The following is a 15,095-nucleotide window of genomic DNA, read 5'->3' as shown; positions in this document are numbered from 1 at the left end:
TTTGAATTCTGGGTATCTATTGACCGTCTCCCACATCTGCTCTCTCACCCGCTACAGTCGGTTCTTCACACACCAGCCAATGACGGTGCTCAGGCTAGAAACCTGGAGGGTCCTAGGAACCTGGGGACCGGGGCTGTGTTCCTCCAGCCCCCCAGACTTGTCTTTATAGATCCACAACTTGTTTTGCCTTTAGTTCTTATCAAGGACTTCTGTAAGGAGTGTTACTTGGGGAATATTCCTGTTTCCCTGAGAAAAATAATCTGTGGAGATGATGTCCATTATTCTTCCCTATAAATGTTGAAGAAATTGCTCTGAGAATAAGAAAGAAAAAAAGTTTGGGTTTCTTAATGAACTAGTGTGTATCTTTTTTTTCACTTTTTAAAAAAGAAAATGAGAGTTGTGTGTGTAGTTTTTTTTTTTAAACTGGGGATTGAACCCAGAGATGTTTTACCACTGAGTCACATCCCCAGTCTTTTGCATTTATTTTAATTTTGAGACAAGATCTCACTAAGTTGCTTAGGGCCTCACTAAGTTGCTGAGGCTGGCCTCTAACTTGGGATCCTCTTGCGTCGGCCTCCCAAGTCACTGGGATTACAAATGTGTACCACCACGACTGGCTAAATCTTTACTTTCCTCTCTTTGGCTTGGTTGCCAGGAAGCTCAGAGTGCACAGATATTCTCAGCAACTTGCACCTGGTATTACATCCTGGCTTCTATCCTTATATACCATGAGACCTTGGTGACTTGCTCAAACCCACTCAGCCAATATCTCAGTTGTAAATTGAAAATAAAGGTAAAACTTATTGGGGATGACCAAGGTCATGTGAAAATCATCCCTGGGTGACTAGGTCAAGGTTTCTCTTTCTTTTTCCCTCTGTATTTTTAATTCCTGTGCTTCCCCAGTTTACTGCAACCATACCTTTGGATCATAAGCTAGCTCCAACACCTCCTGAAACTAGAGGAGCTTAGAAAAGGTTTCTTAATATATGCCAGTTCACAGTTACTTTGCCATGGAACATGTCCAGTTGAAGAGCAGTCCCCTGGCTTCTCCTCCAGAAGGCCCCAAATCGAGGACTCCCACAGTGAGAGAGTGGGACTCCCCAAGTGTGGCTGAGGTGGCTTCTCATTAGTTTCCTGAGCTTCTTGCTCAGTGACCCTCAGATGTCCTGGGGCTGCTCGCTGCTAACCTTTGCAACCACCTCAGTTCTCCCAGTTTAGTAAAACAGATGATGCTTGGTTTTTCATTCACACTACAACTCATTACAATCACTTTCAGCTTATTGAGCTCTTATCTGTATGCTGTTCCTTCAGTGTTCAAAATCACCTTCATGGTAGGTTTATTATTATTATTAAAAACACTTTTCAGAGGAGAAAGTAAAAATTCAGAGGGGGAAATGTCCTACCACAGTCACAGTCCTACGGCTGGCGAGGGGCAGACCGGAAGCTCAGGCTCGTGCGCTTCCGGAGGCCCCCTTGCCCTCTTTCCCTCCTGGTCCTGCTGGGGCCACTGGATGAGTGGAGTGCCAGCCTGCCCTGGGGAGCGCAGGCTGAGGGACCTTCGGGTCTGTTCTCACCCATTCGGCTGAAGGATTTCACTTCTGTTTTGTGAGTTGGCAGCTTAAAATTAATTTTTAAAATAGTGATCTCTGCTACTAAAAAGTTTGGAACCCGTCCAGTTTGGGGACTGCCTCATTTTCTCAAAAATGTTCGTTTTCTTTTTCACTCCTTAGAGACTCAGCTGGTGACAGCAGCGCTCAGAAGGGCTGGTGGTTTCCAAGCTGGTTTAAGAACAGGTACGGGATCAGACTGCCACGTGCTTGCCCACCCACCCAACTTTTGCAGAGAATTCAGCGGAAAAGACTCCGTGTTCATGACTTAACACAATCATACCAGGAATCCATTGTGCGGGTGGGCGAGGACATTGAATTTCCAGTTAACTAAGGATGAGGCTTGAGCTGAAGTTTAAATGGAAGGAAGGACAATCATAAACCTAATGTTCCTAGGAGGGGTATTCCATTTTAACAAGCCTCCCCTGCCCCCTGAAATAACCCAAGGAGTATTGGGTCATTAAAGTGCTAACTGCTAACTGCTAACTTGAAAGGGCGATGAGAAAGACGGGCACTGCGTGTTTCCTCTCCAGTATGTTCTTATGAGTAGACGCTTAGCATCTCGAGCCTTCCTCCAGCTCGTGCACTCGGTACCTGCGTTCTCTGCCCTGGGACGTGTTTCATGAGATTGTCCCCTGCTGTCCTGCCACCACAGACCACCCCCCTTGCCTTACCTTTCTTCCCCTTTGTACTCAGGACCCACAATTACCAGGGAGAAGAAGAAGAGGATATAGAAAAAGGAGGAGCAAAGAAACAAAGAAAGGAAGACGAGGATGAAGAGCTTCACCTGTGGGACTGGTTTAATCCAATGTAAGAAGCCCGGCTCGGTGCGCAGTGATTCCAGAGCTCCACGGGAGGTGGGCGGGCAGGGCAGGCAGCCCAGAACTGGCCTGACCTGGGAGAAAGGGTCTTAGGATATATTTAGCAATATATATTTAGCAATGGCCTTGGGGTAAGAAACAGAGACCGAGGAACTTTGAATACAGTGGACTGAGCAGCACAGTAATTCTGACAGTAATCGGCCAAGGGTAGCCAATGAATCACAAAATATTAGTATTGGAAGAGGGGGGTGTGTTTCTTACAGGCCAAGAATTGGGAATTGGGGCAAGAATATTCTGGGATTCAGTTAACTCATTTGAAAAGTGGAAACAATGATTTTTTTAAATGTCATGGAACCATGAATTTATTCATTAAGCAATCATACAAAAAAAAATGTTTATTGAAACTTAGATGTGCTGGGTGCAGTAGTGGACACTTTTAATTGGCTCAGGAGGCTGAGGCAGGAGGATCACAAGTTTCAAAGCCAGGCCCAGCAACTTAACAGGTCCCCAAGCAACTTAGCAAGACTCTGTCTAAAAATAAAAAATAAAAATGGCTCAGTGGTTAAGCGCCCTGGGTTCAATCCCTGGTACCAAAAAAACAAACAAACAAAAACCTTATGATGCTGCTGAGCATGGTGTCTCATCCCTGTACTGGGGAGGCTGAGGCAGGAGGATTGCAAATTTGAGGCCAACTTCAGCAACTTAGCAAAACACCAAGCAACTTCTTGAGACCCTGTCTCAAAATGAAAAATAAAAGGGACCAGGGAGTAGTTCAGTGGTAAAGTGCCCTGGGTTCAATCCCTAGTACTCACCCCCCTACCAAAACTAAACAAAACTAAATCTTAATTGTCTTTTTTTCCCATTGGCTCTAACTGGAAATTTAGTGAACTATAGTGTAATTTACTGTATGTAATTATATCATAAAGCCCTATGATCACTACCCAACGTACCTACCTGAGGGAAACTACAGCCTATGAAAGATGCAGACTACAGACACTTCCTGTGGGCTACAAGAAAGTTCTTGAACGAGCTAAAAACAAAACAAAACAAAAAATAAACAAACAAAAAAACCCTAAATCTTATGATATGCTTGTTGGTGCTTCTAAAATTGTCAGTAACTACCCATTTATGTATTCAGAAACTAGCTTATTAGGTCAAAACTAGCTTTTTAAAAAACTGAAATAAAAGACCAAAGGGTAAGTATTATTTAGTGGAATTTTTATTTTTGTATATGAGTATGTGTATGCATTTGGTTATGATATAAAATGTATATCTCATGAATTATGGTAAAAATACTGTGGCAGGCATTGTGTTAGGCACACGAGACAGATGAAATCTTGCAATATGGTTTTATTCAAGTTCATGGTCTTGGATTCAATTCCCATCACAAGAAAGAAACAGTGGTGGGGAGAGGGAGAAGGGGAGAGAAAGAAAGAAAGGAAAGAAAGAAAGAGGGAGGAAGGAAGGAAGGAAGGAAGGAAGGAAGGAAGGAAGGAAGGAAGGAAGGAAGGAAGGAAAGGGAAGGAAGGAAAGAAGGAAGGAGGGAGGGAGGAAGGAAGGAAGGAAGGAAGGAAAGAAGGAAGGAGGGAAGGAAGGAAGGTAAAAAGGGAGTGAGGGAGGGAGGAAGGAGGGAAGGAAGGAGGGAAAAGAAAGAGAGAGCGAGAGAGAGAAAGAAAGGAAAAGAGTTAGTTGTTCTGCCCTTGGGGTTTCATAGGTGTGGTAGATATGGAACTAATATTTGCCAAGATTGGTAAGGCGGTGTGATCAGTTGACTGGAAGGATGTGGTTTGGGGGCTGAGGGGACAGAAGCTTTCCAATGTGACTGTGAGACCCGAGAGACTTATGGGTGGTGATGTCATTGACCAGGAAAGGGAACTGAAGAAGAGATGTGGGCCTGTGAGTTATGGGAGGCGACCACTTCATGAGGGCTGTGTGTGGATTCGGGTGCTTATGGGGCATCTAGACAGAATCCCAGGGCTCCCGGGAGCCAGCAGAAGGTAAGGACTGGAGGCATCATCAGACTACCTGGCAGAGGGATCTGTTGGCGTGGATGAGGTCACCCAGGCAGAGGCCATCTGACATCAGCATCTAAGTAGCTGCAAGAGGAAGAGGAGTCCAAAAGGAGCAGGAAGAGCTGTAGGGGTAGGAAGAGGTCAGGAGGGACCAGTGTCTATTCCTGTGAAGGAATGTGGGCTCTGGGGACCGAATATCTTGCTGCAAGTTTGTGTATTGTTTTGGAGTAGGAGATCCATTCCAGTTTGGAAGGATGGGAATTTGAACTTCCCATGTCTTTTGGTGAGTTGGACAACAGGGTGGTCACCTATGAGATGCTAAACCACTACCAGAAATGTAGGAAGATGCAAGCATTTTATTTGACAAGCCCTTTAGATGAGGGGAAAGAGGCCCCTGAGGGCAAGCAGACTGGATGAGACTGAGATGGTGATCAAGCACCCTTCCAAGGAGGATTGGACAGTTTTACTATGGCCTCATGCTTTGCTGAGTGAGACTGGGGAGGTGGGGGCCAGGGCTGAATTGCTAGGGGAAGAAAGGAGAGAGACCATGGCCACCAGCTGTCACTCTGTCCACACTCTGCCACACATGGCTAGACCTCGCCTCCAAATGAATGGCAAGCAAATATTTAAAGAATATTGGTTTGAAGCAGCACCAAATTGAAGCCTTCTTGGGGCACCTGTCTGTTTCTAGCATGAATGTATGACTGGATGAAAGAATTAGTGTATTTCACATCAGCACATCCTTCTCTGTAAAGCACCTCAGACGTACCACAGTGTATTGTGCTCATGCTTCCACAGCAGAATCCCCTAGCTTGCATGACAATGCCTCCTCATTTTCTTCCTCTCCACCTCCTTTCTCAGCCTCCTTGCTAGAGGCATTGACCTCTTCCCACTATTAGGTGTTAGTCATGGGCCAAGCGTACCCTCTGCTCCTTCCTTTGTACACCATGCTCCCAGTATGCTCTCTCCCATCTCCCTGGCATCAGACTCCACCTCTGAGACTCTCACGTTTGTATCTTAGCCCAGATATCTCCTCTGGGCCCTAGCATGTGTCTGCTTGCCCACCTGGCATCTCTGCATGTCTCACATGACCCAAGTGGATTTCTCAATTCCACCCACCTTGTTCTTCTCCTCATTTCCCATCTCAGTAAATAGCTCAAGCCGGAGGCCTTCATCCACCCCACAGTCTAACTCACTAGCAGGTTCTGTCAATTCCTGCACCCCAGTCCCTCCCACGTCACTCCCTTCTCTGCACCCCACAGCTGCTATGCCTGTTGATGTTGCCGTCGGCTCTTTGCTGTCCTGCTGTTCACCATGCTGCTGCTTAATAAGTGGTATGTGTTCCACATCCTTTTAAACCTACTGCATGGTTCACAGAATTTTAATATTTCCTCTAAGCAACCCTTGGGGACCACATATATGTACCCATCAATAAAGACAATTAAAAAGCTACCAGTAACCCCGGGACATGTGTGCTTTGGTTACAGAAGCCCTATTATGTTTCAAGAAGCTTTTGGCCTATAATGGTGGAACTGCACATGCAGAGGTCACATGGTTGTTTGGAAGGAAGGCCTTTGGGCAGCTCTTTCCTGCCATCTTTCCCTCCTTTTAGAGCCCCATCTTCATGATCTTAGATGTCTCTGGCAATTGACTTTATCAAAGACAAACTTCTGCACATGTGTGGGCTGCCTTAGTCACCTCGTTTTTGGGGGGCAGTGGGTTTTGGTGACTGAGATTCCTTGATGCAGAGGTTTGCCCCGGGAGCCGATCCCCACCTCATCCCCTCTCCCCACACCTCCTCTTCTCCACTGCCTGCCTCACCTGGCTGCTTAGTCAGGGTCACTGGCATGTGGGAATTGTCTGTGGAATTGAATGATTAACAGCAGGGAAATAGAATACCTGAATTCTAAATTAAAGATTAATTTTTAATACTGCTACTTTTTCTCCCTGCTTGAAGCAATCCTTCCCATTCAAGTAACCAGTCTGGACACTGGATTTCTGACATCTTCCTAGAAGATGTGGTCAGTGATCCCGCAGCTGAGGAGCATGCAGCAGGAGGACCACCCATGGGCACCGCCAAGATTAAAAAGAGGCAGGGCTAGGTCTCATTTCTCTCATCCCAGTACTTGGTCCCAGTTTAGCCCTTTATATAAGTTAAATGGCCAAAAGCTTAATCCCCTTCTCCTTCTCTCCTAGCCTCACTCCCTTTATTTATAAAATGGGTCGATGACAGGACCCAGGTAAGAGGGTGGTCATGGAGAGTAAATGAGAGAGCAAAAGCTACGTCCGTAGCCCCAGGGGCACAGTCGTCCTTTCCCTTTTGTTGCTATTGTATTACCTGATTACCAAATGTCTGGCTCATACACAACACGCCTCAGCAAGAAGGCTGGGCTAGAGGTACCCAGAGATCCTCGACAAGCTAAAACAAACACTGCAGTGCATGAGATGGATGTGGGGGAGAAGGAGAGAGTGCAGGTTCAAAAGCACTGCAGGAGAATAGTGAGTCCCGGGGGAAATGTTTACATTGTCTTTTTTCTTGTAATCTGGGGGTAGATTGAAATCTTGTCATTCAACCAAGCTGAGGGTTTTACAGGACTCAAAGCGCCACTGGGGCGTAGTCCTGAGAGTCTTGGGTGGCTGCACTCTCATGACCCTGCTGAGGCTGCTGAGAGGGCCGTCACCCAGCCTGTGGAGGGCCACCTCTTCACACAATTGCTCTACCCTTCAGCAAAGTGGACTTTCCCATGGGGAGCCTGATGAGCAAGGCTGGGTCATGCGAGTTTCTAAAATCAACAATACAAGAGCTCATCAGTTCCCAGCCTTCACTGGTGAAAATATCAAAGCTACTGCGTGGGCCTAGTGTTACCTTCAGACCAGAACAAAGCTGGGTTTGAGCCTTACCTTCATCAGCACAACAAGTAAATGTCTAGGTAAAGAGCAATAGCTCAGAGCACCCGACTCTAAGTCTGTTTTACCCCTTCATAGCTGTGTGACCTCAGAAAGTTACTAAACCTTTCTGTGCTATAAATTCTTCATTGGTAAGATGGAAATCAAAGTCACCCTGCCTCAGAAGGGTGACCCCTTTGCACAGTGCCTGGTCACACAGGAAGTACTCAATGTACACTAGTTTCCATCATCAGTGACTAAGTTATGTCGCATTGCACAAGTTAATAAGCTTCACTGAGCCTTGCTCTCTTACCTGGATGTCAGCACAATACATCATAGGATTGTTGCCAGGGCTAAACGAAAACAGGTTGGTGCAGAGTACACAGTAGTGCCTTTCACGATCGAAGGGAACCGAAAGAACTTAGTCCTCCGTGCAGCAAGCACATCTGAGTGTGTGGGCCCAGCCAAGCCTGAGGCTCCAGACAAGCTGAGCGGCCAGGAGGTCAGGCTAAGTCTCCCCATTCCACTATCTCTGACACACGGAGCCATGCAGGAGGTGGCCCAGCTGTGCTGGGAACCAGGGACCCAGCCAGAGGCAGACAGAGGCAGGGGTGGGAAGACAATCAGAACCAGAGTTAGAAAGTGCAGAGCTTGTGACAGGGACAGGAGGCACAGAGGAGAACCTCCTGAGGCTCCATTGCCCGGGACTGGGCAAGGCAGCGGCCCCCCCCCGCCTTGTCCATCAGGCCAGCTCTGGGAAAGCTGTCAGTACAGATGTGTGATCACGCTGCCTTCCGCTGGCTGTGTCAGGAGCAGGGAATGTTCATGTTGGCCTCTCCCAACAGCCTCAGCAGGGCGGCCAGCTGGGACCAGCAGGACTTTGTCCCAGCTGCTTGCCACCTTTTCAGGTTCACCGAGATGCTCCCTGAGCAAAGCACAAGCAAACGCCAGGCAGGGGCTGGCAGGCACTGGGGTTTGAATCGAGGCAGCTGTGTGCCAGTCTCCTCCTCCTGAGCTAACAAGTGCCAGCCAGCAGAGCCTCCACCACCTCTACTGCCTGGAGCACCTGCCCCGCCAGGCTGCCCCTCTCCTGCTCGCCCCTTCTGCATTTCCTTTGTCACGTCCTGCGTTCGTGTTGGCTTTGCCAAGTCCCTTTCAAGCTTTCTGAGTCCAGAAAACACCTCCCTGTGGCCCGCTGTGTTCCTAGCGAAGTTGTGCCCTGGCCTTGGTCTTGTTGGGCTGCTCTCAAGTCCTTTTCTTTCTGGATGCCTCTCTCTCCTTGTCTGTAAAATAAACAGTAATAGAATTCCCTTAGTCTGGACCCTTTCTGGCCGGTAATCCGGTTCCTACCCAGAAATGCCTTTTTGGCCAAAGGCAAATAGAAAAACAACTTTTTCTCTCTCAGCTTTGACCTTACTTTCTCATCCCACTGGATCAAGGGTCAGATTCTTCTTAGGCTCAGATGGCACATAACTCAGCAGGGACACATAACAACCCAAAGATGACACTGAAAGCTTAGCAGGTGGGGAAAAAGGGAAAGAGATTTAGAAGTAGGAGGAGAACAAAGAAAGCAGGGAAAGAGAAAAGAGTTTAGGAGATGCATAGGCAGGATCCTGTAAGGCCTCCAAGGACAGCCCTCGGAGCACCTGGGCCAAAGGCTGCTCCTGTAAATGTCACACCTCCCATTCAAGTGCTTGGGGTTAAACTACAGTCAGGATTCAGTGACAGTTGCTGAAGATCATGGTTGTCCCATTTTTTTCTCAGGCAGTCTGTCCTGCCTTAGCGAAGCTGTCCTGACTCATGTGACTGTGTGTTTTATCACCAGGAAACGCCCAGAGGTTTTGACAGTGACAGAATGGAAGGCACCGGTTGTATGGGAAGGCACTTACAACAGAGCCATCCTGGAAAATTATTATGCCAAACAGAAAATCACTGTGGGGCTGACGGTTTTTGCTGTTGGAAGGTAAGTATTGCTGACAAAATTGGCCTTGACTTTCTTGTTCTGCTGTCAAAATGGTTATGAGAGGATCCATGGCTTCATGAAGGTTGTTTTATGATTTATCTGAATTATAGTAGGAAGGTTTATGTGGGACTGTTTCCATCTCCTTTCTGCTAAGGCCCCTAAAACTGAGGACAAAACAATAGTAGGTGAGCCCTGTTCCTGCCTCAGGAAGAAGGTCTCTGGTTACAGGAAAAAATGTCTGCAACATCCCCAAACCCAGAGTCAACAGCACACCTGCAGCCACCTCCTCCCTGACCTCCATGGCTTCCTTTGGAAATTTTGCAAGTGCCAACTGCTAAATGGCCCAAATCTGCATCTTTCTTCTCCTTCTGTGAGGGCTAGAACCAAGGACAGAGGAGGACTTACAGCAAGTTCTAGGTACACAGTGGTTTCCATGTGGGAGCATGGCTGACCACCCATGGGCTCCTCAGGTGCCTTCCATCTAATCGTCCTAGAGGATTTGGCCCTGGGAGACCTGATTGGTCAGAACTTCCGGTTTCTAAGGTTAGATAGATTCTGGTTCCAGTTTCCATTTTCTTGTTCAAAACACTTGATGAAGAAAAACTGCAGTCATTCTTACTTGAAATTTGTAGCTATAATATTAGTTTAAAAATATAATCTATTTTACCTTTTTTTTTTTTTTTTTTTTCTTTTGTAGCAGGGATTGAACTCAGGGGCACTCAATCACTGGGCCACATTCCCAGCTCTTTTTTGTATTTTATTTATAGACAGGCTCTCACTGAGTTGTTTACGGCCTCGCTAAGTTGCTGAAGCTGGCTTTGAAATCATGATCCTCCTGCCTCAGCCTCCCAAGCCATTGGGATTATAGGCATGTGTCACCACGCTGGGTCTCTTTTCCTGTTTTTGAGAATTAAAGTTTTTTTTCCTAAAATAAAACAGAATGTTCAATTTTCCTATTCTTTTTCTGCCCTCTGGGCCTTTCTATTTGTACCTTTCTGAAAAAGTCACATGAGAAATTGATCCTCCAGGCTTGTACAATGAGATTTGAAAGCTCAGCTGATCTGAGCTTAAGCACTGTCAAGGTAGGGCCTCAAAGAGGGCTCTGTGAAGACCTGACAGGTCTCCAAAAACAAACTTCCAGCCCAGAGCCCAGCAGTCATTGCGATCATTGTCACGAACAGCACCACTCAAGTGCTAATGCTGCTGAATATGCCAAACCCAGGGGCCTAAGGGTGTCTCTATCAGAGAAGGACGGCTATGGAATTTTGACATTTTTACCAGAAGCATCTGTACTGTTTTGGGACAGAAGCCAATGCTTAACTCACCTAATTCTTTGGCACAAAAGAACAAAAGTCAGCCACACTGCAGATTGATTTGATCCTGGCGTTCCCCAAAAGAACAGAACATTGCCCCTCACCCCACAGTGGCTTCGACCATCCAATTTCAATACTGCAGAACAAAACTGTAAATCACACATTCTGGTAAAAGCACTGTGCTCTCGGCTGCCAGGCAAGAGAGCTGTTCGTACTAGCAGCAATAAATCCTCACAATAAGCAGATCTGGACCTTTAGGAGGTGTGAGGTTTGGGTGACCAGTGAGTGGCTGTGGGACTTTGAAGGAGATCCACGCCCGTACCTCATTCTCTGCATCACAGAAGAAGCTGAGACAGTGCAGATGGCTGGGCTTAGCCAAACACAGAGTAGGCGAGACAGTGCCGAGACTGGCGTTAGGCATCCGCAGTGGACCTCGTACCACCTTTGCATCTGATCTGGCAGTAGTAATTCTGGGGTGTAGGTTGGGGTTTTTGAAGGAGGTTGAAGAACTAGCACCCTCTTGGACTGCCCAAAGTCTAAACCAACTGATAAACAAGACAAAGGGGTTCTGAAGAATTAGAAAGATGGCACCTGCAGCAGTAGAAACCACTGGCCTTGGCGGGTGCAGTGGCACATGCCTGTAATCCCAGCAGCTCAGGAGGCTGAGCAGGAAGATTGCGAATTCAAAAAACCAGCATTAGCAATTTAGTGAGGTGCTAAGCAACTCAGTGAGGCCCTGTCTCTAAATAAAAAATTTAAAAAGTGCTGGGGATTCAGTGGCTAAATGCCCCTGGGTTCAATCCCTGGTACCAAAGGAAAAAAAAAAAAAAAAAAAAAAAAAAAAAAGAAAGAAAAGAAAGAAAGAAAGAAAAAGAAAAAAGAAAACAAAACCACCAGCCTTGGGATCTTGGGATGTTTGACTAGGGCCCATACACTAAGCCTATGGCAAAGCAGAGCAGCTGAGAACACATGCTTTCTCAGACTGCCTAGCTTCCAAGAACAAGAAGACAAGGCTGTGCATGCCTAATTGCTCTTCCAAAATTGACAGTCAGATAAATCATTCCACTTCCCTCACAACTGAGTGACTGAATGGTGGAGAGTAGCCAGGAATGTTACACTACAGATGTCCCTCCACAATACACATCTGTGTAGGGACACATCATTCCCTTCTAAATGTAAAATACAGATAATTGGATTATAGTCGCTTGTGGTCTCCTGCAAGAATTCAAAGGTTAAATGCATTCCTTTCCTCTTTGTTTCAGATATATTGAGCGTTACTTGGAGGAGTTCATAATATCTGCTAATAAGTTCTTCATGGTTGGCCATAAGGTCATATTTTACATCATGATAGATGATGTCTCCAGAATGCCTTTGATAGAGCTGGGTCCTCTGCGTTCCTTCAAAGTGTTTGAGATCAAGCCTGAGAAGAGGTGGCAGGACATAAGCATGATGCGTATGAAGACTATTGGGGAGCACATCTCAACCCATATCCAGCACGAGGTCGATTACCTTTTCTGCATGGACGTGGACCAGGTCTTCCAAGATCATTTTGGTGTGGAGACTCTGGGCCAGTTAGTGGCTCAACTACAGGCCTGGTGGTACAAAGCAGATCCTGATGAGTTTACCTATGAGAGGCGGAAAGAGTCGGCAGCATACATTCCATTTGGAGAGGGGGATTTTTATTACCATGCAGCCATTTTTGGAGGAACACCCATTCAGGTTCTTAACCTCACCCAAGAGTGCTTTAAGGGAATCCTCCAGGACAAGAAAAATCACATTGAAGCTGAGTGGCATGATGAAAGCCATCTAAACAAGTATTTTCTTCTCAACAAACCTACTAAAATCTTATCTCCAGAATTCTGCTGGGATTATCATATAGGCTTACCCTCAGATATTAAAGCTGTCAAGATTTCTTGGCAGAAAAAAGAGTATAATTTGGTTAGGAATAATGTCTGATTTCAAATTGCGCCAATAGTTTTCTGAATTTGAGAGAGTATTATTCTGGCTAGTTCCTCAGAAAAGTAACACTTAATTTTAACTTAAAAAAAAATACTAACAGAACACCAACATGGCAGACACATACTATTATTCCTCCTTGTAATTTTGAGCCTTGTAATATGGGAGAATTAATCTATGGTAATCAGATGTAAATTCCCAGTAATTTCTTATCTATTCTGGGTTTGGGGGAAACATTATTAGCTAAACCAAAAAGAATTTGCCATAGGCAAAGAAAAGCCAGAATACGCTGTGTGTCAGATAATGTACTGAAGAATAGTGTGCTGAGGGAAGTGTTTGGCAACAAGGTAAGTTGTGTGTGGAGGGGTATCTGTCCCTTGGTTCCAATGTCTTCCTGACTTTGATGTGTCTGAAGCAACATAGAGTTGATTTGTAGCAGAAAAACTCTAGTAAGGACACCATCTACCTTGAAAATCCTCAAAGGCTTCAAAGCTGATTGCCTCGGACCATTTGTAATCTATATTTTTTCTCATCAGGATACTGTTTGGCTTCTATGCAAAAGATTGGTAGAGATTCCCAATGGATATCATGGTGGTGCATGTTCAGAGTCCCAGGGAATCTGATGAGCCAATGGGCTTAGCTTGAAAACAAAGCCTCAACAATGAGTTTGCCATGAAATAGCAAAGAGAGGGGCTGACCACTGTGGGGCCATGCCACTCTGGAGGGACACAGGCATGACGCTGGCACTTAAATTACTCTGCAGATGCAGGCACCAAACAGGAGGCAGTGTGGGTGATTATCAACCTCCTCAACACCAAAGAGCTAAGTGGAAGGTGCTTCTTGGGTTTCCCAAGTCATATTTGGCCTACTGGACTTGTGTCTTCGGCAACTTGGTGAGCTGAAGTGAATGGTGTCAGAGAAGGGAAAGACCCACAGTGGACTGAAGAGGCCTGTGGGGACCAGGGCTCATCAGAGAACAGTCTGCCATTAGCTGGTCCAAGCACATATTCTAAACCTCAGGGTTCTTCAGCCGATCATGTCCTAACCTAAAGGGATGACATCAAGGAGTGGACTGGAGAAAAGTCTTCCTGTTGAGTGACCTCTCATTTTCCCCTGCTCCATCTGCACTATGAAAGTGTAACCACCAGATGTATTTGACAAAATGGTTAACTATTTTACAACAAAAGCACAAGGGGATAGCAATGGGAGGCCCTGTCATGACTGAACAGCTGAGCATCAGTTCCCTTCCCTAGGAGAAGTGGCAACATCCTACATATTATAAGTTAAGCAAATCAATGTAAAGGAAGTTGGTAGGCCATACTTACATATGCACATATATTTATATTTTGCTTGTGTTCCAGTTTGGGTCATTTGTTCCATTTTTAAGTGATTTATTTAAAGAGCCACTGCATGGCTTGATGCACAGCACAAGGGGCTTTAATGAAATGAAACCTACATTTGCTCTCTATTTCATTGTGCCTTCAATTGTTGCCAAAAAATCACATTCCAACAAATACCAAAAAATCCTGAATTAGTGGACTTTGAAAAAGAAAATGGAGACCACACATCAGTTAAGAATCTTGCTTCTCTTTTATTCAAGGTGTGTTGGAACCAGTCTAGAGTAGGGAGACTTAATAGTTTAAGTCCTGAACCAAAGAAATTATCTATCCTAAAAGTTTAGAGAAAAGGGCTGAAAGAATTTTAAGGGAATTTTTTTATTTAAATTCACCTAAATTTAAATCCTCAATGGACAAATTCAAGATCTCATTAATGATAATGCTTGAACACTTTTTAATAAAATTTCTGATTTATAATTGAATAAATTATTTTCTCAGTGTATTCTGGTCTGGTTATGGATTATGCATTTTCTCCCAAAGATATTCAGAATGGTCAAGTATAGAACTTGGTTCTTAGATGCAGAAAAGCCCTCACACCTTTCTGAAAATGTGTGTCGTATTACAAAGATAGTACAAAGAACAGGCTGGAGATTCATTCCCAGCTTTTTAAAATAACAAGTGCTTATCCCGAGCTTTTCCAAAATTATGTACTGAAATAATTCATTGTCAGTGGGAAGATCATGGGGCAGAGACTTGCCCCTGAAGCCCAGGGTGGGGCTCCAGAGCAGAGGAAGAAAACCATCCTGGAACTGTATTTGGGAGTTATTAGTCCTGACCTTTGGGGGACACATCTGGCAAGGGAAAAGGATGGCTTTCTAGCAAGTCTGGGTAGATGTGTTTGTAATATGAAAATTAAAGGTGGCTAGGCTGATATAGTGAGATGCATTATCTACAACAAGGCATGATTCCTTCGTTGTAGAGAATTAGTCTATTATATAAATGAAGAAAATCAGATTCAGAAAAGTTAAGCCACCCAGTTAGTAAGTGACTAAGCTGAGATTTCAACCAAGAAGCTCACAAGGTCATAGTGTGTTGACCCAGTATGTACACAGGGTCACATTTCAGATCAGGGTAAATACAACTTGTAAAGGAATCTCATAAAGGGTATTTTTTTGCCGAAGAATACCTTAAAAACTAGGT

The 15,095-nt window shown here is 45.3% G+C and overlaps 1 protein-coding gene across 1 annotated transcript in view; it reads left to right on the top strand.

Moving 5' to 3' along the window:
- GGTA1 (glycoprotein alpha-galactosyltransferase 1 (inactive)) overlaps positions 1-14,397 on the top strand; it is a 63,644-nt gene extending 49,247 nt beyond the window's left edge. The window contains exons 6-10 of the mRNA XM_079113815.1: positions 1,731-1,793; positions 2,304-2,417; positions 6,398-6,532; positions 9,152-9,289; positions 11,865-14,397. Coding sequence (XP_078969941.1) covers positions 1,731-1,793; positions 2,304-2,417; positions 6,398-6,532; positions 9,152-9,289; positions 11,865-12,558 — 1,144 coding nt within the window. The 3' untranslated portion in view covers positions 12,559-14,397. The remainder of the gene's footprint in view (positions 1-1,730; positions 1,794-2,303; positions 2,418-6,397; positions 6,533-9,151; positions 9,290-11,864) is intronic.
- The last annotated feature ends 698 nt before the right edge of the window (positions 14,398-15,095 follow it).

The sequence above is a fragment of the Sciurus vulgaris genome (assembly GCF_902686455.1).
Source record: "Sciurus vulgaris genome assembly, chromosome: 15".
Lineage (NCBI taxonomy): Eukaryota > Metazoa > Chordata > Mammalia > Rodentia > Sciuridae > Sciurus > Sciurus vulgaris.
The sequence above is the reverse complement of the archived record's forward strand: the minus strand, read 5'-3'. Positions and strand labels throughout refer to the sequence as shown.